Raw genomic sequence first — 27,175 nt, forward strand, 5'->3', positions numbered from 1 at the left:
CTTGCTGAAACTGCCAATACTGTTCAACGTCGATATCCGTCTGCTCGGCTGGTATTTCTGGGGGACTTTAATGCCCATCATGGGGAATGGTTGTTTCCGTACCTGGATACTGATCATGCTGGTCGCGAGGCACGCAAGTTTGCACTTTCTTTTGACCTAACACAACATGTTCAGGAGGCCACCCGAGTACCGGATGTCGACGGGCACACTCCCTACTGTTTAGACCTTCTGCTGACCACAGATCCAGAAAGTTTTTCGGTGTCAGTTGCAGCTCCCCTTGGCACTTCCGATCACTGTCTGGTGAAGTCTGTTTCCAACTTTTACCCTCCCGCCTCTAACCCCGTCACTAAGAGACGAGTTTGGCGATACAGGTCAGCAGACTGGGATGAGATGCGACATTTTTTCGCATCTTATCCATGGCGGCAGGTTTGTTTTTCTACCAATGACCCCTCAAACTGCGAGAGTGCAATATCTGGGGTGATACGTCAGGCAATGGAATACTTCATTCCGTTTTCTGACGTCGCGCCCAATAGTAAAACTCCCCCATGGTACAATGTCCAATGTGCAGTTGCGGAAGCACGAAAGCAGTCGGCGTTTGTGTCGTGGGCGAGTGCTCGCTCTCGAAAAGCTTCGAATGCAAAGCAATTGAAAAGGGAATACAATATTGCCGCCAAGTCGTACAAAAGGGTCCTAAAAAGGGCTCGATTTGACCGCACTAACCGCTTGGGACGTAAGCTTGCTACGCACCCCAGTGGTAGTAAGGCTTTCTGGTCCCTTGCAAAGTCGGTTGAATCTAATTTCTGCCGCCCTTCTTTACCGCCCCTGTTGAGACCAGATGGATCGCTGGCTGTTGCTGCGACAGATAAAGCTAACCTATTAGCTTCTCTGTTTGCAGAAAATTCACGTTTAGATGCTGGAAATACTTCACCACCTATCCTTCCTTCGTGTGACTCCGTTATGTCGGAAGTACGTATCCACCAGCAGGAGGTTCTTAAAGTCCTTCGTAACCTCAACGTGAATAAGGCTAGTGGCCCGGATGGAATACCTGCAGTGGTTTTGCGGAATTGTGCCCCTGAGTTAGCTCCAATCTTGACGCGCCTGTTCCGCCTTTCTCTTCATTCAGCTCAAGTCCCTAAATCGTGGAAAGTTGCGAATGTGCAATCAGTACCAAAGAAGGGAAGTCGCGCTGACCCGGCCAATTATAGACCAATAGCCATCACGTCCATGCTCTGCAAGGCTATGGAACGGGTTATTAATGGCAAGCTCCTTGCATACCTAGAGGAAAACGACCTCTTGTCTGATCGGCAGTATGGCTTCCGTACGAACCGGTCTACTGGTGACCTTCTGGTGTATGCTACACATACTTGGAGCGAAGCCATTGAGAAACATGGGGAAGCACTTGCCGTATCCCTAGACATCTCAAAAGCTTTTGACCGGGTCTGGCACGTCAGTCTTCTCAGTAAGCTCCCTGCGTACGGAATACCCGCTGATCTCTGCTGCTGGATATCTGATTTCCTGAGGGAACGGTCATTTCGAGTAGTCGTTGATGGCTGCTCTTCTGACTTATTGGATATCAATGCCGGTGTACCTCAGGGATCTGTTCTTTCCGCTACTCTTTTTCTGCTGCATATCAACGATCTGCTCAATCCCGGTATCTTTGGGTATGCAGATGACAGCACTGTGTCGGAGAGTTACACATCTAGCCCTAGAGCCAGCGGTGCTGAGATTCTTGAGCTCAGAGAGGCCTTGGTCGACCGCGTGAACAAGAACCTGAAGATGGTGTCAGATTGGGGTAATGCCAATTTGGTTAAGTTCAATGCTACCAAGACTCAGGCATGTCTATTTACTGCGAAAAGGAGCCCTTTCACCCTGGCTCCCACTTTCCAGAGTATATCTGTTCCAATTAGCGATCAAATTGAGCTCCTGGGTATTACCATCTCATCCAACCTCAATTTCGGGAAATGCATCGAATCAAAAGCTGAAATTGCAGCCAAAAAACTGGGAATCCTGAATAAGGTCAAGCGGTACTTCACACCCCAACAACTTCTCACCCTCTACCAAGCTCAAGTCAGAACTTGTATGGAGTACTGCAGTCACCTTTGGGATGGTTCTGCAAAATATCAGCTTGATGCATTAGACTCGATAGATCGCCGCGCTAGAAGGATAATTGGTAATGAACCGTTGACACAGGCGAAATTGCAGACCTTGCAACATCGTCGCAATGTAGCTTGTCTGTCGGTTTTTTACCGGATATACTTTGGCGAGTGTGCTCAGGAACTTCACCATCTAGTTCCTCCTTCCCCTTTCTACCACAGAACAGCAAGATGTCGCAAACGGTGGCATCCATATATTGTGGATGTCCAGGCAACTCGTACGAAAAGATTTGCATCTACATTTCTAATTCGTACAGCAAAAATTTGGAATGCCCTTCCGGCGTTTGTGTTTCCTGACAAATACAATTTGGACACCTTCAAAGCTAGAGTGAATAGGCATCTTCTAGGTAAGCGCGCTCCAACTTAGACCGCATTAATGCTTACCATCAGGCTTAATTGTAGTCAAGCGCTGGCCTATATTGCATAAAAAAAAAAAAAAAAAAAAAAAAAAAAAAAAAAAAAAAAAAAAAAAAAAATTTACCATTACCAATTCTTTTTCTGCATAACTGCTATTGTGTATTAAAATATATTGTTAGACCCTATGACCTATTACATGTAAAACCGAATAAGCTACAGAATATAAGGTATCAATAATTGTGTGTGTTTGTATATCATGTATGTTTTTACACTGCTTTTTCACAATGCGATATGTGAAATAAATGTGATAATAGTGAATGCGATTTTGACGGCCTCCGTGGCGCAGTGGTGTGCGCGGTGGATTTACAAGACGGAGGTCCTGGGTTCGATCCCCGGCTGGGCAGATTGAGATTTTCTTAATTTGTCCAGGTCTGGCTGGTGGGAGGCTTCGACCGTGGCTAGTTACCACCCTACCGGCAAAGACGTACCGCCAAGCGATTTAGCGTTCCGGTACGATGCCGTGTAGAAACCGAAAGGGGTGTGGATTTTCATCCTCCTCCTAACAAGTTAGCCCGCTTCCATCTTAGACTGCATCATCACTTATCATCAGGTGAGATTGTAGTCAAGGGCTAACTTGTAAACAATTTAAAAAAAAAAAAAAAATGTATACCTATGTGTACACAAAAACAATGACATGCAACGCTTCCTTTACAATATCCTTTCAAGCAGATTGTTCGATATCAGTTGTTTGCAAAGGCAACATACTCGTAAACTTAACAAATGACACATACCTACTCTTATTAACTGATCATGTATTGGGAAATCATTAAAGACCGCTTCAAGGAATTTATTTATGTTCTATGAAAGCGATACGATATCTATACTAAAGAGTTAAGATTTTTGTTTATTTGTGTATCAAATAGGCTCCGAAATTACTGAACTTTATTTGGTTGGTGGTTTTTGTGTAACTTTAACCGTTTACAATGGAACGTAAAGCAACGGAAGATCTCGAAAGGAATATTTTTTCGCCTTTTTGTCACAATAACCATTGACGCTCCGTTTTTGTTGGTCATAATTTGATGTTAATCATAGCCTATACGAGTAGTAGATAAATGGACTACCCAACAAAAATAAATTCTCAATTTTAACCAATAATTAAAATACCGGAGATTAGCACATTCAACAAAACAAACAAACTTTTTCGGCTTTATGATATTAATAGAGATTTTTAAAATAATGCCAAATTGTAATATTTGATTTGTAAATTCTTTTATAGAATCGTTACAAAAATAAGTTTTTTTTTACCAGCGATAACTTTATGCTCACATATTGCCCAACATATTTGTATGTATTTATTAAAAAAATCATTAAACATTATTGCGATTTTTATCTAAATGTGCACCTTTATATGCAGTAAAAGAGGATCAAAGGTCTTTTTCAAAATATTCAGAATCACCTACCGGTTTAACCATTGGGAGCCAGACGGCCTCGTCCGTATCGCGAATATCATGCAATTTGGAATACCATTGTTAGGATTTTATTACTTACGTAACATTTATTCTTGTGTTATTTAATATGCAATTGTTTCGATTATTTCTTCAATAAGTAATAATAATTTTAAGTACTTAAATTTTAACTGGTATTTTTAAAGTTCCATGATTAAAAAGACATTTTTGACGGCCTACCTGCTGCAGTGGTATGCGCAGTGGACTTACAAGACGGAGGTCCTGGGTTCGATCCCCGGCTGGGCTGATTGAGGTTTTATTTAATTGGTCCTGGTCTGGCTAGTGGGAGGCTACCGACAAACCGCCAAGCGATTTAGCGTTCCGATACGATGTCGTGTAAAACGCCGAAAGGGGTCCAGATTTTCATCCTCCTTCTAAGTTAGCCCGCTTTCATCTTATATTGCATTATCACTTACCATCAGGTGAGATTGTAGTCAAGGTCTAACTTGTACAGAATGAAAAAAAACATTTTATTAGTCCGTGACTTGAAATTTAAATAGTTAAGTACAAGACATTTCAAAAATATTTTTGTGTGATGCTATACTTACGCATTTCTGATCGCCCCAATTCGATTTTTGTTGATTTTATTCAAAGTTGTCTGTACTTTGAATAAAATTAACATTTCTACTTTTCTTTATGTTTAAATTTATGAAACATTATTTTATCAAATAGTACTAGATCTTTTATATATATGACTAATGTTTCTACAAAAAGGTAAAAAGAGTGTCAATACTCAGTAGTAAATGAAAAAAAAAATTAAATTATGAATTCACATAAGCACGTTTCCAATTTCACGTGAGCTTTAAAACAAAAGGTCCTCTCGGAGGCGGGCTGAGGGTTCACGCCAATTGAATGCAAAACACTCATTCATCGGCGTTGACTCATTGTCGCCCTGCTTTCTGGACATTGTGTTATCGGACAAGATACTTGTGTACCGTACCTACTTAAGGTTGAAAATCAAAAAAATACGATCAAAGAATATAATAATAAAAATAAAAGCCTTTATTTACTGAATTTTATATCTATATATATAAAAATGAATTGCTGTTCGTTAGTCTCGCTAAAACTCGAGAACGGCTGAACGGATTTATCTTATCTTGGTCTTCAAATGTTCGTGGAGGTATAGGGAAGGTTTAAAAGGTGAGAAAAATTAGAATAATTGCCGGGACAACCATAAAAACAACCCTTTTCTATTTCCCATACAAACGTTTAAAGAGTCGAGGGGTAGGGTATGGTAGGGGTAGAGAAGAAGTGCACATAAGTCAAAGCGAAGCTTGACCGGGTCCACTAGTACATAATAATATTGTAATATATCATTGACACTGATTGTCTTTTCTTCAGTTTGCCCTCGGGCATAGGCCTCCTCCAGACACTTCCATAGTTCTCTATCTCTTGCTTTCCTTCTCCATGTGTTTCCTGCTGTCTGTCGCTGTCTCGACGATCAAAGAATATATTATATCAAAATTCAGATTATTAGATAACAATATGAAATACAAGCGAGAGTTACAGAAGAGCCGATTAATTGGACAAATCATAGAATGAACACTCAATAAAAAGTTATGCGTATTTGATTTAGATATGAAAAAAAAATTACGCATCAATTTGATGACCTCTGTTTTTTTGTCGGTTATAAATATAGTGACCCAAGATATGGTTAAGAATAGATTTAAGCAAAAGGTAGTTTTAGAAACGTATAGTTTAATAAAAAATCAGGGTTCAAGATTTCCACATTTACGAAATCGCGGGCATTCGCCAGTATAATTAATATTTACCTTATGTGACCATCCAATAAGTTCATGGGTTTGCAGCGCTAAAGGCAGGACATCCGATAAAGCTGACCGTGTGTTGGTCGTGATGTGCATGACATCATGCAGATTCATAATATTATCATGAACTTATTGGAGGGTCAGTGGCTGACATTACCGTTTCGTCAAGCATTTGATATATATCTACCAACTATAAGTAATAAGTATATTGTAATTGTTACAGATGGTACTTCCGAAAAATTAAACGCATCGAAGCAGAAAAGAAATTGCTTCTACCAGAGAATGAACATGGTGCTTTCCTTATTCGAGACTCTGAGAGCCGCCACAACGATTTTTCATTATCAGGTATGTGTAAATATTTTATAAAAGTAAAATTACAGGTCGAGTCCGGTTCAGTTCTTTTTAACGACTTAATTATTATTATTGAAGAAATTGTCTGTTGATTTTTATTACCAATACGAGTACGTTTACACTTTTTACTTTTTGATTATTTGAAATTTCGCATTTTTTTAATTTCTTGTTAATACAATCTAAAGTACTAATTAATATATAAACTACTGTAGCCATATTCTTAAGATACTTTTGAGTCGGAAATTTGTGTTTTTATGGTAGAGAAGGTACCTAAGAGTAGGTATACTATCAAAGACTTTGGGCAACTAGGATTTCAGTCCACCACTATACCGTTGAGCTATTAGGTACTGAAATTAACTATAATAGAGGAGCCCGAGATGCTAAATTTGCAGTTACTACAGCGTCATTGGAATCGATTTAATTTAGTAAATTAGGTAATAGAAAGAATAAATGGTTATATACTTTTTTTTACGGTGGGGAAAAAACTACAGACTTTAAAGACAATTTTTATTTCTTTGGCTTACTGAAATCATCAGAAAACATGAGTGATTATTCAGGAGATTATTTCATTCAAAATAAGTAAAAAATTAATCGCGCTCGTGGCTGGATAACAGAAATATAAGGGTTTTATTTTGTAACTTTGGAACCCTCCCATTCTATTACGTTACGCTCAAATCGTCAGATTTTCGATATGCACACCTTTTAGCTATCAACTCACCTACCTTATCTTAATCTGACGTGCTGCTTGAGTTTTTCTGAAGTTAGTTTATTTTTTTGGTTGCCTTAAACGTACCCACCAATATTAAAGGCTCATACATGGTGGAGGTACTGAACAGCGTGCAAGGTATTTTCCCTTATATTCATCTGACGCGCTCGAGTAACTGCAAAAATCTCTCTTCGGCTCCCCTACTACTAATACTTATTGCACATTTCACTAATATTCGGTTAATTGTTTAGGCCCGATACGAACATTTGTTTTTTAAAAAAGTGATGCAGAAGGAAAAAATCTTGAAAATGCAAACACCTACGTGACGGAAACCGAGGGCATTTGCTAGTTGCACATACTGTTCACCTATTTGAGTGCACAGCCCGTCTTCGTCGGTCTCCGGTGATTCAGTGCCGATAGTAAACCGGTTAATGTTTTTCTAAGACCTTATGATACGCTGTGAGAATCGCTTATGCGTCGTCAAAGGCTGTCTATGTTTTGAAGCCTTCGCTAATATACCGTTAGTATACTTGAACTTATTAAAGCTTTTTTTATATATTTATTTTTATTCTTTACAAGTTAGCCTTTGACAACAGTTTCACCTGATGGTAGGTGATGATGCAATCTAAGATGGAAGCGGGCTAACTTGTTAGTAGAGTGAAAATCCACACCCCTTTCGGTTCCTACACTAAATCGCTACGCTAAATCGCTTGGCGGTAGGCCGAAGCCTCCCACCAGCCAGACCTGGACCAATTAAGAAAACCTCAATTGGTCCGACCGGGGTTCGAACCCAGGACCCCCTTGTAAATCCACCGCGCATACCACTGCGCCACGGAGGCCGTCAAAAACTCATCATGAAGTTCTTTATTTATTTGTTATGATTTAACTTAAAAACCACTCGAATTAAAAAAAGATTTAAAAAATAACACCATTAGGAAGCTTCATACCGAGTGACATAAACAATATTTTATTCCCGTATCTATCCACAGGAATGCGAACTACGCAGGTGAAACCACTCAGGTCTGCTAGTACTTAAAAGATAAACCGAAAACTAAATCAAATTGTATCATCACAAATGCCGTGCTACTTGTAAATGCATTATTACCTCATTGCGGAAAATTGGTAACAATTATAAAGTTATATTTCTCGCACTCTACTTGGAAAATTATTTTCATGCATATGGATAGCTTTGAGACATTTATTCTTTGAAGCGTTTATTGAATTTTTTCTCCATGTATGTGATAAATTGTTGTCAGCATCATAATAATTATGATTGACAATGGCTTTTGTTGTGGAGTTAGCACCTTCGCAAATCTTTTTCAAAAAAGAATGACGTGAGTAAAATTGCTTCGTAGCTAATGCTATTACACGCGATGGTTTAACACGTTCACAGTAGCACTGATATCTGAATTACGCGTTCATGCGGTACGGGGCGTTTTGACCCTTGTACTAAAACTTACAATTAACTTTACTTCTTTCAGTGGTGCCATACTATTTCAAAATCATCGTTCCGCGCTTATCCACTTTATTGGCCTATAAGCGTGGCTCCTTCGGTGCAGTACCTTTGTGGGTTACGTCATCCAAGCTTAGGAGACCACCCATGTCGCCTAAAGCCTCATAGAGTATCACTGAGGAACCAATTTAGGCCACGCGTTGCTTCAATACACCACTGCATCTGATCATGATATGTAGCGATGTCTCGGTTTCCTCCATGCAGGAATAGAGAACTGTCAGTCATACCTAGAATTGAAAGGTGTTTTTAGTGGACAGTGTCTACACATTACGGTAGATATACTACGGAACCCTAGCTTTTAATAGCATATCTAAATAATATATTCATCTACTTTCAATTTTTTGAATTTTTTATTGAAATTACGCTCATCGCACGATAGAAACCCTGTTGTTTTAAGCCTAGATGTGATACAAGTACGGGGTTACTTAGACCCCATAACGCATCGTGCGTGTTACGGGTTAGGTTACTGAAAGGTGAAACGTGTTGAATGTCCAATTATTATCTTTTATATACCGTGCTTATTGTATTCAAAGTCATGTATGTGTAATTAATATAGGTATATGTATCTGCTTGAAGAAGATGAAAGAATTTTCGTGTCTTAAGACCATTATCAAGTAGCTACTTGTACATACATAATTGTTTATGATTTCATTGTTAAACCTTAGTAATTGTCGCTTTAGTTCTTCTTTATGTGCCACTATAAGTTGTCATGTTCTTTAGTAGGTACAACGATTTTCACAGTTGCGGATTTCTGGCTGGCTTAGATAGGATACTCCAGTTTAGTTTCAGGATAGTCCAGAAACTGCAGTATCCTGAAGATATGTTAACTCTACAACGTTCAGATACGAAGACTCGGAACTTTGCTTTTGAAAATATGGGAATAAAAAAACGCGCGTAGAGGATTTTCTGTGGGACCAAAGACCAAATAACTAGAAGTTGTTGACAGTTTTTATGCCATTTAAGTATACAATACGGCATTTTTAGGGAGCTCTTTAGACGACGAAAACAATTACAACAATAAAATATCGATTCTATACAAACAATTTTTATAAACGCGTTAGATAGTTGATGTTATACATTGACAGAGGCGTGTCTACGTGTAGCGAGGCAGGACATTAGCAAAATACGGTATTTTCTAACTTATTCTAGTTAAGTAATTCGGCAGTTGTATGATTTTCAGTCAGTTTTCTATCAGAAAACAACAAAATAAGAAATAGCTAATACCCGGTCAGATTTTCTACAGCAGTTAATTTTAACTTTAAAACTGTAGTATATTTCAATTATAATCCTTGAATCTTCCATAAATCGGAAATTACCAAGTTTCGGATATGACTAAATTAGTAGCAAAAGTGCTCTACTTTAAACCCTTGCAAGGAATGTATCTTGTTTCCTGGCATCCTCTGCAACTTTTAGCTTTGTGTTGCAATGATCTTTAATTACCTAATAATAATATACGAGGCGTTAGATACTTAACACACACAACCAACCCACAGTTGTTTAATTATATACATGTAAGGTAACTACTGACGTAAATAATTTCAATGGAATCGTGCACCTATAATAAAAAAATACCTTCCGAGAAGTTCTGCGGCGCCATTCTAGAAAACATTTTTTTCTATTAATGACTAATCGTAAATCTCTATTCACTTGAGACGCAATGCATTCTGATAATACTTATGGTCTAAGATCCGACATAAGAAATATATACCCTCATCTGTTATTTATTAGTGGTAAGAAATAAATGGTAGATAATGTTTGCAGTGACACATTGCAATTAGGTTAAATCGCGGCCTGACACATTTTTAATTCAAAATCTAGAAAATCATGAACTAGATCAATTTTTTTTGGCATATTGGACGACTAAATAACTATTGAGGGTATTTATATGACATTAATTAACTGTTTTTAGTGCACTGCAGTCTGAAAGCAGGCAACCTTAACGTTTTCGATTCTGTTGGGTATATTCTTTAACTAGTATACGAATTTCATTAATTAAGCAAAGAGGGAAGTAGATCATATTAATTTAATAAAAAAAATAATCATTTACCGGGCGCAATTTTACTAGGCAACCTATTTGCAATGTGTCAATATGAATATTTTATATAAGTAATTTATGCCAAATAAATAACAGATGAGGGTATATATTCTTCATGCCGTATCTCAAACTATTATAATTGTTTCTTCAAAAAAAAATGTTTTATTTAGTATAGTAGACTTCGTTCATAACACTCCCGATGCTCCGCACGGGCCGGGCGTGTAGCGTGTAGCGATGAATAAAAACCCACGACTTCCCCGCACACACGATGTCACACCCGCGCAGTCTTTCCCCTCCCCTCCCCCCGTCGCCCGCATATCATGCGAGTGTCATCTATGAACTTGCCAGACTAGATAATACATCAATTATGAAATTGAAAAATATATCATAATGACATTGATTAATTATTTACATGTTTATGTAATTCAATTAAAATAGTAGATTATGAAACGGTTGCATAATAAGGATTATTAAAAATCGAGTGCATTTTATACAAGTATTTATACCAAGTTATGCACTGTTTCATACTATAATGTATCTAACCTCGTGCAAAAGATATTTAAATCGATAAAATTAAAAAAAAAAAACTTTAACATAATCTGTTTTTGTTTACAGATAAAGCAAAGCGATTACCGTCCCGTCAGATCTCTAAATTCAAAAATTGTAAAAAAGCACTCTTCATGTGTGAACTTCGTAAATTTTTCACGTAAATAGGAAATGAGACATTCACTCACTATTCATGACTTTAAATCTTTAATTTCACAGCAAAAACGTCGTATTTACATTTCGTTTGTTATCAACCCATATTCGGCTCACTGCTGAGCTCAAGTCTTTTCACAGAATGAGAGGGGTTAGGCCAATAACCCACCACGCTGGCCCAATGCGGATTGGCAGACTTCACACACGTAGAGAATTCAAAAATTCTCTGGTATGCAGATTTCCTCACGATGTTTTCCTTCACCGTTTGAGACACGTGATATTTAATTTATTAAAATGCACACAACTGAAAAGTTGGAAGTGCATGTCCCGGACCTTATTCGAACCCACACCCTCTGGAATCGGAGGCAGAGGTCATACCACAAGGCTATCACGGCTCATTTACATTTAGCGATTGACAAATTAACGTAACTGCTGAGTCATTTTGGTTAAAATGAACACTATGGGATCTTGAAACAATAAAATGTCTGGCGACGATTTGTTTGTACTGAGTCATTGACATACGCCTTTACCCACCTCCTTATTTAGACAGGAAATACCGCATCACAGTACTTAGTATTCTAAGTGTGGCTTTAAGCTTAATGTTTTCGGGAATCGGAGACAAATAATTCCTTATATGTCCTCTGACAAGTGATCGGGAAATGCGATGAATATATTTTATTGCTAGTCGTTGTTTAGCTAACCTGGCACTAGCATTTTTAGCAAATTGAATACCTAAGAAATTTAGTTTGTCACAAATCCCTCGGGAACCATGGATTTTTTCCGAGATAAAAAGTAGCCTATGTGTTAATCTATGCTATAATATATCTCAATACCAAATTTCAGCTAATTCGGTTCAGTAGCCGAGGCGTGAAAGAGCAACATCTATTCCAGTAGTAGCGGCGTTAAAGAGTAACAAACATCCAAACAAACATTCAAACATCCATACAAACTTTCGCGTTTATGATATTAGTAGGATAATGCGGGTTGGCGGGCTTAGGGTGGTAATGCTAAATTCCATTTACCCAGGCCTCCCTTCCTATAGGAGAGGAGATTTTGAGCTTTCACCCACCACGCTGATAATGATGACTGTTTGCTCTAACCCTTAGTTATTTATTGCATAGCTGAGTGTTCACCAGCCGTACCTGGACCAATTAAGAAAACCTCTATCAGCCCAGCCGTGGATCGAACCCAGGACCTCCGTCATGTAAATCCACCGCGCATACCACTGCGCCCCGGAGGCCGTCTTGATGCTTCTGATTAGAATTAAATGACGTTACATTTTTTGCTTCGAAAAAATCTCACGGTAATGGCGTATTGTTTTGCCAACTGTTTGCATCAACTGAATCTACCTATCGGTCGGCAGGAAATCCGTTTGTGGATGCGTTCAAAACACTTCTTTTGTCAAACGTGATTTTGAATATTCCAGAAACGTGATTTTCACGTTTCAACGTTAATTGTGTTTTTTATGATATACCTAAGTACCTTTTCGAAATATAGATACACTGTTCCTCTAAATTAAGTGTATACCCAGTGAAGCTAGTAGTCAATATTGATTCGGGTCTGTAGGTTAACCTGAATGGTTTTACTAAACGTCGGACGCCTATTTAATCGTTTATTTATAGCCTACATTACTCGATGAAGATGTAAGCTTTCTATTGTTAAACGAATTTTCGAAATCGGTTCAGTAGATTCTAGAGATCTCTAGATCCTTATAAATTTTACTTACCTCTTTTTAATCCTCATGAGTTCCACGACTGATGAGCCGAAATCAACACCGAAGAGATCGTGGGCTCTCCTCCTGCTGGATTGTCTTGGCTTTTCTTATCATAGGTTTTCCAACTATTCTTTAAAAAATGATAATAATATTGGATAGAAGACTTTGCAATTGCACGTTGTAGAGTCAACATCTCCTGAGGATGCTCCGGTTTCGGGGTGAAACGTACGTAGAGAGTATTTTGTCGGACCTGGGTGACGTTGTCGCATGGGTTCGTCGACTTTTCGCGGATGATAGCAAAATAAATAAATCAATATATAATAATGATAATAATGTTAACTTGTTTCTTGTTTTATCACAGTTCGAGACGGCGATACGGTGAAACACTACCGCATCCGACAGCTGGACGAGGGCGGTTTCTTCATAGCCCGCCGCACCACCTTCCGCACCCTGCAGGAGTTGGTGGAACATTACAGCAAGGACGCGGACGGGCTGTGCGTGTCGTTGAGCAAGCCATGTGTTCAGGTGAGTCTCCTTTTTGATGTTGAACATGAATTTGGCCAGAGTGCCAGAATGCAGAAGAAGACTGAGCTTGTTAAGACCACCAAGCAGCGGAAGATATCGTACCTAGGGCATATTTTGCGACACGAAAGATACCGTGAGCTTGTTAAGACCATCAAGCAGCGGAAGATATCGTACCTAGGGCATATTTTTTTGTGTTAATCCAGGCTATAATATATCCTAATACCAAATTTCAGCTAATTCGGTTCAGTAGTCGAGCCGTGAAAGAGTAACAAACATTCATAACATCAAAATCATCAGTTTTTTTCGGAATAAAAAGTAGCCTATGTGTCAATCCAGAGTAAAATCTATTTCTATTCCAAATTTCAATCAAATCGCTTCAGTAGTAGCGGCGTTAAGATGTAACAAACATCCAAACATACATCCAAACATCCATACAAACTTTCGCGTTTATAATATTAGTAGGAAGTAGGATAATGTACACCTTTGGGTAGGCAATGCATTTTTGTATCTATGAATTGCACGCCACGGATGGGGAGAAAGTTTCAGAGAACGCACAGGCCAAAGGGAATAATTCTTTCTCCTGCCAAAGGGGAGCTCGAAAGCTCTAAGAAGAAGGTAGAATCTATGTAAGAAGTGCAGGCGTCGAGGGTGCCTTACACTGATCTTCTAAGCCTTGTTTTTTTTAATTTATCGCATTTTGTAATAGCACAGTTTCCGAGATCTTCATTACAGCTTTTTAGATGTTAGGTTCTTAGCGTTTTTAATGCAGTTATGAGAGGGTAACCTAGTAGTTATTTTTGTTTTCAAATCAGTGATTAGGTGATTGAGACGTACCGCCAAGCGATTTTACGTTCCGCTACGATGCCGTGTAGAAACCGAAAGGGGTGTGGATTTTCTTCCTACTCCTAACAAGTTAGCCCCTAAATTACATCATCACTTACCATCAGGTGAGATTGTGTGGTCAAGGGCTAACTTGTAAAGAATAAAAAGTCTTTGATCTCTGCCTCGGTTCTTAAAAGGTCATCCATCTATCGGGAGATTTCTCTGAACCAGAACCAGAGTCCTCTACTTAACATTTTTAAGACCTACACTTCACAAGGAACCCCACGTAATCCAGCGAGGAATTCTTGAGGATGAAATTTTTGATTGTAGATTGTTATACGTACGCAAGATTGGTTATTTGCCATGTACGTATACATAATATTTTCTTTTACTGGAGGCATACGTACCTAGACTCAAAGGGTCGATTACTAATGCTTTAGGCTTGAGCAATACATTCCTAACATATTATTCTGCGTGCATCGAGTGTTAGCTATTACGAGTAGGTATATGAGCTTGCAGCTGTTGCTATTATATGAGAAAGGATTAGAGAGAGAATGGCACTTTGTTCTATAGTTAACAAAAGCATAAGTACAGTAGCACTGTAATTTTTACGATAAATTTAGAGCTTGATTTCGAAAGTGTTATTTTTCGAAAAATATCAATAAAAATGTAACAAGCTTATATGTACAACTACTTATTTGAGATATTTCGAAATTTGTCTGAACGTGCAAAATTATACAATACATGACACGATAAATGATTTATTGCTAATAATATTATATTCTGTCCTCGTTTGTTCATTAGTTCAGTCACTTTAAATATAAATATAGCCATAGTTATTATCCTAATGTGGTAGTAAAAAATGTCACTTATTCTTTACTAGCGGACCCTGTCAAACTTCGCTTTGACTTATGTGCACTTCTTCCCTGTACCCTACCCTATCCTACCCTAATCATACCATATCAAATTAATTTTAGTATTCTTTGTACAGAAAGTCATACAAGTGCGTCCACTGATCCACATCGCATGGATCGCATCGATCGAATTTTATCTACCGTAAAATTAAAAATCCATTTGATGCGATGAGTCCGATGTACGATGTCGATCTGTGGACGCCTACCAAAAACATACCTTCTGTTTGAAACTTCCAATTTTTTTACAGTATTGTGAGATCATTGACCTCCAATGTACAGGATAAGATTTAACTTAATACTCCGTGCTGTTTCTCAGAAACAAGACGCTTGGTGCACGGACATACCGACGTCTTTATAATTATTATAACGCCACATCCAAAGAAAAATAGCATTTGTTTAGGGAGTAAAGAGGATATAAAATAATGTATGGAAGACAAAATTATGAAGCGATTGCACAATAGGGGTTTTAACTTGATTTTAGAAAAAGACCGAAGTGAGTTTTGTTATGGAAACACGATTTCGTGGACGTGAAATTTAGTTATACAAATCCCACGGGAACCATGATTTTTTCTGGGATAAAGCTTAGCCTATATAAGTTGCTCAATAACCTACAAACAGACAAACAGACAAAATTTTTAAAAGCTTTTATCTGAGGTTTGGTATGATGTACCTAAATAACTAATAATTATTTTTAAATCACAGACAGACATTTCAATTTTATTTATATGTATTGATTAATGGAAATAATCTAAGTCGTTAGATATTTTTTAATTCATAATTGAATTGTTATGCCATGATAGAAGATAATTACTCGTATAAATTTATATAAATCTAATTAAAAAAAATCTACGAATTGAAGTGATTTGTGACAAATAGCTCAACGGTAAGAGCGGTCGGACTCATCACCGAGGGTTTGTGGTTCGATCCCCGCCCCGTTGGACTATTGTCGTACCCACTCCTTATACAGTCTTTCCCGACTAGTTGGAGGGGAATGGGAATATTAGCCATATTTAAAACATACGGCAAATATCACACTATCAGATCACACTAATATTATAAAGGCAAAAGTTTGTGTGTAAGTGTGTATATATGTCTGTTCCTCTTATGCTGCGGCCTCTGAAGCGATTTGACTGAAATTTTGAATGGAAATAGATTTTACTCTGGATTAACACATAGGCTACTTTCATCCCGGAAAAAGCCATGGTTCCAGCGGGATTTGTGAAAAACTGAATTCCACGCGGACGAAGTCGCGGGCGTCCGCTAGTTCTTTTATAAAAAAAAATCATATTCATACTGGTGTGATTAAATGGGAAATTATATGTATAGATTGCGCGTAACTCATACGTGATGCAGTGCGATTTCTCGCATTGTTTATTGTTAATAAACTATTTACACGTGTTCTATTGCTAACAAATTGACATATTATATTTGCTGACGTCAGTGAACAAAGTCCTAAATGCCAGTGCCGCTGAATTTAATTAAAATCGGTCGCATAAAATAATACTTATCCCGCTATTGATTTTGCAAAGGACTTCGCTGTCATAACACAATAGCTGTAGGGCAATGTCATTATTTTAGCAATAGTATTTTTTTTTTTCTTTACAAGTTAGCCCTTGACTACAATCTCATCTGATGGTAAGTGATGATGCAGTCTAAGATGGAATCAGGCCAACTTGTTAGGTGGAGGATGAAAATCCACACCCCTTTCGGTTTCTACACGGCATCGTACCGGAACGCTAAATCGCTTGGCGATACGTCTTTGCCGGTAGGGTGGTAACTAGCCACGGCCGTAGCCTCCCACCAGCCAGACTTGGACCAATTAAGAAAATCTCAATCTGCCCAGCCGGGGATCGAACCCAGGACCTCCGTTTTGTAAATCCACCGCGCATACCATTGCCCCACGGAGGCTGTCAAACTGCGTCGTATAATATGTATAATTGTATATTGTATGTACGTAGAAGACGTCGTCCAGAGGTTGACATTCGATCGTAATTAATTTAATTTTTAAGTAAACACCTTATTAATAAGGCACTTGTCAAACATCCATAACCACAAAAATCACCAATGCAAGGCAATGTTATAAATATGAAAGTAATTTTTCACGGCCCAACTGTGAATAAATAACTAACATCTTGTAAATGTAGTAGACAGGGGCAACTTTTTTTTTCGAAAATAAAAGTATATTAACATTTTAAGTAATATATTCACGCAAACCCCATCGCTTTAAATTTTAAAAATTTAAAGCGATGGGGTGGAAATCAGACTAAATTTTTTTTTAGTTTTTCAATTAATTTCGCGAGCGTCTGCACGTATTTAACATAAACAACAAATCCATGAAGAACGAAAAAAGGATTCCTTTTTTATTCATAAATTAGCATTTTGTTTTAATATCTATTTTTAAAAAATGCTATTTATAGCTTGGCAAATTCGTTCATAATACGCCCGATGGTCCGCGCGGGCCGGGAGGAGGGTAGCGATGTTCCCGCGCGCTCGACTTCATGCCCGCGTAGACCTTCCCTCTGCCCCGCGCGCACGACTTCACACACGCGCATTCCTTTCCCCCTCCCATCATGGGAGTGTCATCAGCGAACTTGCCAAGGTATAATATTAACATTAACTGAAGTTCCAAAGTGCTTGTAAACTAAGCCTAATTAAAATAAGTAAAAAATTAACTTTGACTTTATTGACATCATCAACAAAATGAAGAAGATTTAAAAATCCACTTGTTATTAACCGTTAGATTTTAGTGGTAACATTTCAAAGAAGTTTTTTTGAAGCTGTCAGATCTCTTTTTCTAGGTATTAATATATTGGACCATCTATAAATAGATGTATCTTAATCCTATTTTGTAGTCTATGTTGTAATTTTATTATGATTATGTCATAGCGGAAACATAAAGCAATTTCTTATGTAATCTATTAAATATATGATTATTATCATAGGTAAACTGTCTAGCTACCTTCTATGGTATCTAAATGTTCTGAATGAATATTGTGTTATGATATTCTCCTAACTTCGAGTCCACTCTGAAGTACGAGTATACAAAAGCATATATCCTAGTGATGTTATCGCTAGAGATGATTGGAGAGAGAGAGAGAGAGAGAGAGAAATCTATATTCGATTGTTTAAGTCTACAAGCTTTCATAAGTAAATATTGTTAAAGTTCAAGAACACGAACGTTCAAGAAAACTGGGCAAAGATTCCCAATATACCCAAATAAAACCACTATTATTCTATTTATTAATTAAGACCGAGAAGCCTTACTAACGGTCGCGTGTTTCAATTGATGGTATTTACTGATTGTATTTATCTATTCCAATTGTCTAGTTCTCGTTAATCTTTAATTATTATTTTTTTTACAAAGAATAATGATTATTTTATACCTGTACTTACCTTATCAGCTGATAGACGTCCACTGCTGGACATAGGCCTCTCGCATGGACCTCCAAGCACAACGGTCTCCGCCAGCATCCAGCGGCTCCCTGCAACCCGCTTGATATCTTCGGTCCACCTAATGGGGGGGTTGAACAACACTGCGCTTTCCGGTGCGGGGCTCCATTGGCACTTTGAACTATGTGGCCTGCCCATTGCCACTGTAGCTTAGCGAATCGCTGAGCTATGTCAGTGACTTATTAAAAAGCTCAAAGTCACTCGGCGGGCGATCGAGCGAGCTATGCTTGTCTCTCTGCGTGATCGAATCAGAAATGAGGAGATCCGCAGAAGAACCTAAATATATTATAATTCAGTACCCTGACAAACAGCCACTGGAGTACCGTTGCATTTGGCAACGACTACAAAATGTTTTGCCTTAATTTTTTTTCCTTAATTCCATATAACCGTTATGTAATCTCTGAGATCAATGATCTACCATATTTCTTTCAGTTTTGATTTGCCAGATTTACGAGTACCTACAGATAAAGACAGTGTCTAAGTTTCACTATTGACGGTCAATAGGGATGATGACAGTTTTTTAAATTGTATATAAATTAAGAGTATGTTAATAGTAAAGCCATTTTGTAAAAGTAACAGGGTATCTGCGATCATTACTTTCGGAGCTACAGGGATTTAAAGGGTCAGGTTTGCGGCGCCGCCGCGGATCCCTGAAAAACGCCCCATACAAAATGGCACGAACTAATGACGTCGTAGGTAATGTAATGATCGTTAGATTTGTATGTGCGTTCAAACAAAATTACTAATATCTTGGTTATTTGTGCGTTTATGTTTATAGTTCATATATTAAAAAATGTCACATTTAATATAAGGAAGCTAAAACTGTATGAATTTTCATCTAATTACGATAAAAGATTTTTAATAGATTTTGAAATTTTATAATCTCATTTATTTTGCAAATATCCAGACAATCTTTGCTTTTTATGCATAAATTAATTAACATTGTCCTTATTTCCCCGAATGTATCATAAAAATCAATATATTCAAACCTAGTCACCATCCCCATTATTCTCACGTTTCTGAACAGCAAACGGCAGTACCCACGCGGCATACTATACAAGTCATGTACGCAGTGACCAACACACGATCAATTATAGTCATGGGTGCTACAGAAACGTGAGAATAATTGACCGTTTGTGGCTAGCATAAGTTCGGCACTACATAGTTAATAGTTATGCTTTAGGTCCGTCCTACAATAATAATCTAATCTCTTCCTTATTTATAATCTTCTTCTATAGTTTTTTATTGCTTATTGTACAAGCTGTTTCTACGAACGATTTAACAACCACAAACAGTTATTTCACTAACATTGTATATTATGTATTTCCTATTTATATTTGTTTAACTACCCAACTTTATCGTTGCAATGACATAATATACAATTGTACATTATGGCAACCTTATTTGTCTTATTTGATTTTTTTTTATGAAATTCATCATTATCAACCCATATTCGTCTCACTGCTGAGCTCGAGTCTCCTCTCAGAATGAGAGGGGTTAGGCCAATAGTGTGTGGGTTCGAATCCGGTCCGGGGCATGCACCTCCAACTTTTCAATTGTGTACATTTTAAGAAATTAAATATCACATGTCTCAAACGGTGAAGGAAAAACATCGTGAGGAAACCTGCATACCAGAGAATTTTCTTAATTCTCTGCGTGTGTAAAGTCTGCCAATCCGCATTAGGCCAGCGTGGTGGACTATTGGCGTAACCCCACTCATTCTGAGAGGAGACTTGAGCTCAGCAGTGCGCCAAATATGGGTTGATAATGATGATGCGTACCCTGGTTAAAATCTTTTGCATGCCACTGGATGTGATAATCACAAACGGCACTAAAAAGTCGCAGCAAAATTACAGTATCTAAGCGGAAAATTGCACTCCTCACATATACCTAAGGGTCTTGTGACCACGTTAGTGGATATTACCTATCAAAGGTTTCTTCCGAATAGGTATTATGATGTAATTAATACTCGTGTTTTTCCTTTGTCCGATAATGTGTTACTTAAAGTTGCCCGCTACACACGAATGCGGTTAGATTATTCATTCATAGTGTATTTTTTTTTTTTAATATCCAAAGTATAAATTCGTGACTTTTATGGTTTCCTCTTGTCTGAATAAGCTAGCTTCCAGGAATTACTATTAAATAACTATGATGAGTTATTTCAATTTATATGCTTCGCATTTAGATGCACTTGATACATAATATTTTTGCAAGTAATTTTAATTTTTTTCTTTGAATAAAAATCCTAATGTGATTTCAAAATATTAATAAAAAGGTACAGAATATCCAACAGTTATTCAATTTTGCATTAGTGCATCAACTAATTTGTATGAAGATTTGGAAATATATAGTCAACACGATCTGTCTGTGTGACTGTGTCTGTGTGTCGATTTCCGAAAGTACTGAACTTTCTGTGCGATTTTTACAGAATAAATTAGTTTAGTAAACTTTCGTAAATGGTTAAAGAATTTTTCAAATCGATTCAGTACTTTCAAAATCTATTCAATGCAGTCAAGGGCTAACTTGTAAATAATGAAAAAAAAAGCAATGATAGTTTCTGAATTACGAAATGTGTGCGAGCTACTTATCAAAGTAGATCGCACACATATCGGCCATAGGTAGTTTATAAATACGTTATCTAATGTAATTATTTCTTAATAATTAATTAAGCGACAATAACATTAATCTCAGTAGGTAATACATTAAAATTTTAAATGACCATTCTTGTTATAAATGTGCTTAGATGTGAAAACCATTAGACAATTAGTCTATTATGAAACAAATACCTATCTGTGATCAAGTACATATTTTTATTATCTCATAAATGTAGATTATTAATTAAAATGCCATATACGTATAGGTATTCGATATCACGATGTGACGTCATATAGATTTTACATAATATTTATAAACTTTTTTGTTTGTAAGGGTCCAATACTGTATATTAACTAGATGGTACGTATACTTGGTGGTTCTTCTTTGCTTGTAAAATTGCAACTAACCGTGACCGAAACCTACTATCAGACCATCGCATCAGATATACGAGATTTTAAAAAAATATTCCTAAAGTGGCTAAGCTAGAATAGAAGCCGGGACCTTACTTACTTACGCCTAAACTGACTTTTATGCTAAAGTGAATAGGCATCTTCTAGATGATCGCGCTCCAACTTGACCGGATTACAGCTATCAATCAGGCATAATTTATTTATTTATTCAGGAAAATTAATTGCAATTAAAATAATTAAATTAAATTAATACATTGAGTTCATGTTTATATTTTTTGATCATTGTTAGATTACATTAGGCATTCATCATCATCATCATCATCATCATCATCATATCAGCCGATGGACGTCCACTGCAGGACATAGGCCTTTTGTAGGGACTTCCAAACATCACGATACTGAGCCGCCTGCATCCAGCGAATCCCTGCGACTCGCTTGATGTCGTCAGTCTACCTGGTGGGGGGTCGGCCAACACTGCGCTTACTAGTGCGATTAGGAGATGGACCGACGAGGCTCTGGCGACCGACAAATGGCGGTATATCCATTTACAATGGCTAGATTTTCAAATGGCACAGGCAGGTGTCGGGCAGCAGCGACACCGGTGCGAGAAATCTGGTCCTGCGCTGACCAACCCGCATGCCCAGCGTGGTCAGTATCGGGCAAACCTTTGTAGATGGACCAACAAACTAAATTAGGCATTCATGCTTAGTTAAATACTAAAAGATTTCCACAACGTTCACAATTTTTACAGAGTATGTATAATGTATATATTGTCATTACAATACAATCTAAGATATAAAGTTTATACAATATATAAAAAAATATTTACAAGCTAATTTCCATAAGTAATTTAATTTAGAGGTACAATTATATTTCAAGTTTGGCATGAGAAGTCCAAATACTGTTTCAGGTAAATTATAATTAAAATTAAAACCAATTGAATTTAAAAATGTCAGTTATTTATGTATACGTTTAAAAGTTCAAAATTAAATAATGTCAATTAATACAATTAAAGTTAAATATTAAACAAAAAAAACCATTGGTACAAATAAAAGAAAATAATGTTAAAAAATAGTACAATTAAAAGTTCAAAAGTCAATTTATATATTACTTAATTGTAGTCAAACGGAAGCCTATTTTTTCATTTAAAATTTAAAAAAAAACTTGTGCCGAACGTTGAACACACATTTTTGTCGTAAACCAAAAATGAATCCCCAGTTGACCGCGAAGACGTAAATCGTAATTTCTCTTCGAGTTTTTACAATGCACAAAACAGGAAACCTAAGAGTAAACTGCGCTCGTACGGACGAACGTTTTTGCAAAAAGTTAATAACTAGCGTTCGACCTCGCCGACCACGAAATACTGCAAAACGAAATCAAAAGTTTAACTTTTAAAACGAGATATTCGTAGATGCCCGAAAATGTTATACCCGCGAACATGCGAAGCCTTAACCGTCATTCGCACGAGAGTTTTTTTAACCGGCGGTTAAAAAGCGTGCAAATATAGTACGAAGTTAAATTAAGGTCTATTTACAAACGCCCAAAATTGAAAATGCTACACTGCTCGATAAAAAGCGTCGTGTTTTAAAAACGCTGTCGTGTGAACATATATTTGGAAATGCATTTGTTGTATTTGAACGTTTTTTTACGTCCGCTAAAAAAACTCTCTTGCGAAATAGGGGCTTAAAGTTATAACTTTAACAGTGTCTAGCTTAGGGTTGCCACAAAGCGACTAAATATGACGAAGAATTATTATTTATTGGTTTAAAACATTGATTCAATGCTCCATTGGTCAATAGCGTGAGAAAAAAAATGGGGATTCACAATTCGTATAAATATTCAGCTGACCTTACATATTTTTCCCATTTTCCGCAAAACAATATTCAACGTACTTTTAAGTTCTCTTTCTCTTCAATAGGGCACTACAATACAACGATCTAGTTAAACAGTTTAATTGAAAAAAAAAATGAAAAAAAAATCATCTGATTACAAAAATATAAAGCGTACAGACCAAACTAAAAAGCGACAAATAACATAATAATATTATGTTATTTAAGTTTGAAGGCAAACAACCCTTTTAAACAAAATGAAAATTCAAATCGGTCCTTCGAGTAATCGAGTAACATGCATACCAAAAAAAATACTCGCATTTAAAACCTCCTCCCTTTTTTGAAGTTTGATAAAAATAAAAATAAATAGAAAATGCTAAAAATAATAAGGTCCAGTCATCGTACTATTCTCTTCATCAATCTAGGGTTCTGCGGTTCTATGAGATAAATAACCGTTACTTAAGTAGCTAATAAATTAATAATTCGAGTATGCTGATCTCTTGCACTATTTGACTACATACACGAGTATATTGATGCAAGTTATAGGCTATCTACGTGACAGGAATGAAACCGTGAGACCAATGTAAAAACGTAAACCTTAAACAATGTACACTGGCACATTGTTTAGAAATACGTATCCGATTTGAATGTGCTATTTACCGAAACAAGAATGATAATTTACTTATTAAACTAAGTACAAGTAATTTGCTGTTGATTATTTTGTCTCTGTGAAATGCATTTACGTATCTCGATCGGACGCTCCGCAAGCAGCACTGAGCAGCAAGGCTCTAAGTAAAGCTTTACTTAGAGCCTTGTTAAGTAGTGATAGCTAAGTAAAGCTTAGCTCTAAGTTAAGCTTTACTTAGAGCCTTGTTGTAAAAACTATTCGTTTCTAAAATCTCATCAATATAATATACTATATTTATATTGATGTATTAGTTTCAAAACATTCAAGTGCTTACGAGTGCTTAAACGATACTAAAATAATGATTTTTAAAAGTTATGTCTTTAATAGTACTTATTTTGACTATTAAAAAAAAACTGACTTCTTTTTTTATCCCGAAAAATGAGGATTTTGTGTAAAGTTGAACTTCACTGGTCGCAGGTAGATTAATAAAATTATAACAGCAATTTGTTTACTTTCAAGTCATCATTACACAATAACATAGTAAAGAGAAACTCCATGAGAATTTTGTGACTTGAGCTACATTTTTTCGTCGTATCTTAATCAGTTCTGGTCTTTTCAATATTACGTTGGTTAGCGAGACGCCATTCAAAACGACTGTATTGAGAGGAGCAAAAATTTTATTCAATACTTCGGTTCTCGCCTTGCACTTTTTTTTTTATCTCTTATTGTGCGAAATTGTATAACAGGTTACGTAATTATTTTATTTTTAAATCTTCAGGGTTGTCATCACGTAACCAACATTGAAAGGCTATTGTTACAATAAATTTAGTCATTTATAATTTAAATATTTTATTTAATAGATAATTTCATTAATTTTTGTATTTGTTTTACCATTACTTTTTTACGTGTGTTCTTAATGTAAATTCCAGAAAATAACATTAGCTATTAGTTATTTTAATATTTTAAAACCTATCCCAGATGTTAGGACTTTTACTGTTCTTGCTTATTTATAACTAGCAGATGCCGCGTAGTTTTACCCGCATGGTTACCGTTCCCGTAGGAATACAGAAATAATATATAGCCTATAGCCTTCCTCGATAAATGGGCTATCTAACACTGAAAGAATTTTTCAAATCACAAAAGTATTTCCTGAGATTAGCGAGTTCAATCAAACAAACAAACAAGCAAACAAACTGTTTAGCTTTATAAGATTAGTAGGTATAGATTTATGTTCTATGATTTTCAATAGTTATGTATGGTTTCAGTTTTGTTTACCTACTTATTTGTCTTCTAAGTATTTCTACTTTAATACTACTTAGGGATAGAATTTGGCTTTAGCAGTTTCACCCGCCATAACAAAATTCAATTAAACAAATTGTATGTATCTAGATAGTCTTTATGATTGATATGGCAGAAGCAAAACTATTTCAAATTCAAACGATAGCTCCGGATATTCGTGCGTTTTAACTAACAAACAAAAAACTTTTCATATTTATTAAAAAATATTTTTTGTCTAAATGAAACATTCAAAGACTATAAATATAAAAACTGGAACAATAAATTAACAAAAGGCGTGACAAAAACAATTATAAATTACAATTGTTTTTGTGAATTCAATATTGTCATGTGTTCAAATAAAGCATTTGTGACGTATTTTTTTTAATGAACACAATTGTTTCAATAATGTGGTCTGCCGATACAAAAAGTGACCTATCTAGTTTATTTTTAGTCGCCATAGCTTGGACCCGCGGCTCCACCGCAATTATTACAGTAATAGATCGTGTAATGAGTTGCTGCCATGCTATTTCTAGCGAATGCCTCTCGCCTTTACCAAGTTGTACGACACAGTGTCTTAATAACTTTATTTAAGTTTTTTACTCGAGCGCGGCATAACGTAATGGAATGGTTACTATTTTAGATGACTTAGTTTACAATCTAAGTGAAATAAATTAATTTAGATTTAAAAAAGTTACTTGACCAATCTCTAAAGGTTAGCCTGTGTGGCTAAGGATCATATTATGGTCCTGCGGGTTGGAGTTCTTGGTTGAGCAATAAATTTTTGAGATTTTTTTTCTTCCAAGAAACTCTCAGCCCGGAAGAGTTGGTAGTGTAAGTACAAACTGGTCTCGAAAACCACGTTTAGTTGTTAGTCTATGTCAGACCTACATCAAAAAGGTTACGTTATAAATATGTTAGTAATGATTATTATATTTTATATATGAAGGTTACAGTTGCCCATAAAATTAGCGTCATTTGAGGTTTTTAACACCTACTTATATCATACATTTTGGATCGCATTCCTTGCATATCCTACGAAGTGTTGTTGTCTTGTAATAGGCTATGGTTTTCCCCTTTACTTTAGAGAGATGAATTCTTTCTTTTCTTTCATTCCTTTTCTTCCCTTTAGGTGGACCATATTCGTATCCCTTCAACTATTATTATATTAAAAATAATAATAAATAATAAATAATAAATAAATGATTTATTGAGCAAAAAACATTTTTATACAGAATAGGTTGAAACGGCAGTTGTGCTAAAATCTATAAAAGATTTTGTGTTACAACCACCATCTCTTCACGAACGAAGATTACAATATTTTTAGCTGCAGTACAAGTACAATTAAAAACTATAAAAAATAATTAAATTAAATTAATTAAATTAAATAAACTATTAAAATTAAAAATTAAATATAAAACAAAAAAGTATTAAATTGTGATTTAGTTTATAAGGTAGCTTATATAATCAAATTTATACATAACTTATAATTTTTCCAATTTATATATAATTTGAGTTACAAATACAATTAAAACTTAATATATGTGCATTTGTAATTTATACCAGTTTTATTTTAATAATTTAAAGGTAGCGTATGCGTATGTGTGTGTGTGTGTGTGTGTGTGTGTGTGTTTTTTTTTTTTTTTTTTCCTCAGAGGTTTCGGAAAAATACATTTACGTATCATCAGGGCTTGATGGTCTGCCCCGGTAAGTCGGGCTCGGGTAACCACTACCGACTAAAAAACCTCCTCCTCTGGTCTTCGGCCTCTGTGACCCCCGCGGACCCGCCGTTAGGCATTACTTCGCGGGGAGAGGGTCTTGCGCTACTGCTTCTTCAGGTACTTAATGCTTCGGATCTTTCAATGCGGCGAAGTTCCTGAAGAACTTCTGTCGCAAACACGCTTGTTGCCTCCCAGGCTTCCTTCGAC

The 27,175-nt window shown here is 36.4% G+C and overlaps 2 protein-coding genes across 3 annotated transcripts in view; one reads left to right on the forward strand and one right to left on the reverse strand.

Moving 5' to 3' along the window:
• Nucleotides 1–11,567, reverse strand: part of LOC112056011 (uncharacterized) — a 282,580-nt gene extending 271,013 nt beyond the window's left edge. The window contains exon 1 of the mRNA XM_052887934.1: nucleotides 11,564–11,567. The gene's annotated coding sequence lies outside the window, so the exon portion shown is untranslated. The remainder of the gene's footprint in view (nucleotides 1–11,563) is intronic.
• LOC112053050 (tyrosine-protein kinase Src42A) overlaps nucleotides 1–27,175 on the forward strand; it is a 133,269-nt gene that overhangs the window by 71,172 nt on the left and 34,922 nt on the right. For both annotated transcript variants that reach the window (XM_052887865.1, XM_052887864.1), the window contains exons 2-3: nucleotides 6,005–6,126; nucleotides 13,161–13,324. In XM_052887865.1, coding sequence (XP_052743825.1) covers nucleotides 6,005–6,126; nucleotides 13,161–13,324 — 286 coding nt within the window. The remainder of the gene's footprint in view (nucleotides 1–6,004; nucleotides 6,127–13,160; nucleotides 13,325–27,175) is intronic.

This window comes from Bicyclus anynana, chromosome 20 (genome assembly GCF_947172395.1).
Source record: "Bicyclus anynana chromosome 20, ilBicAnyn1.1, whole genome shotgun sequence".
NCBI classification, from domain to species: Eukaryota; Metazoa; Arthropoda; class Insecta; order Lepidoptera; family Nymphalidae; genus Bicyclus; species Bicyclus anynana.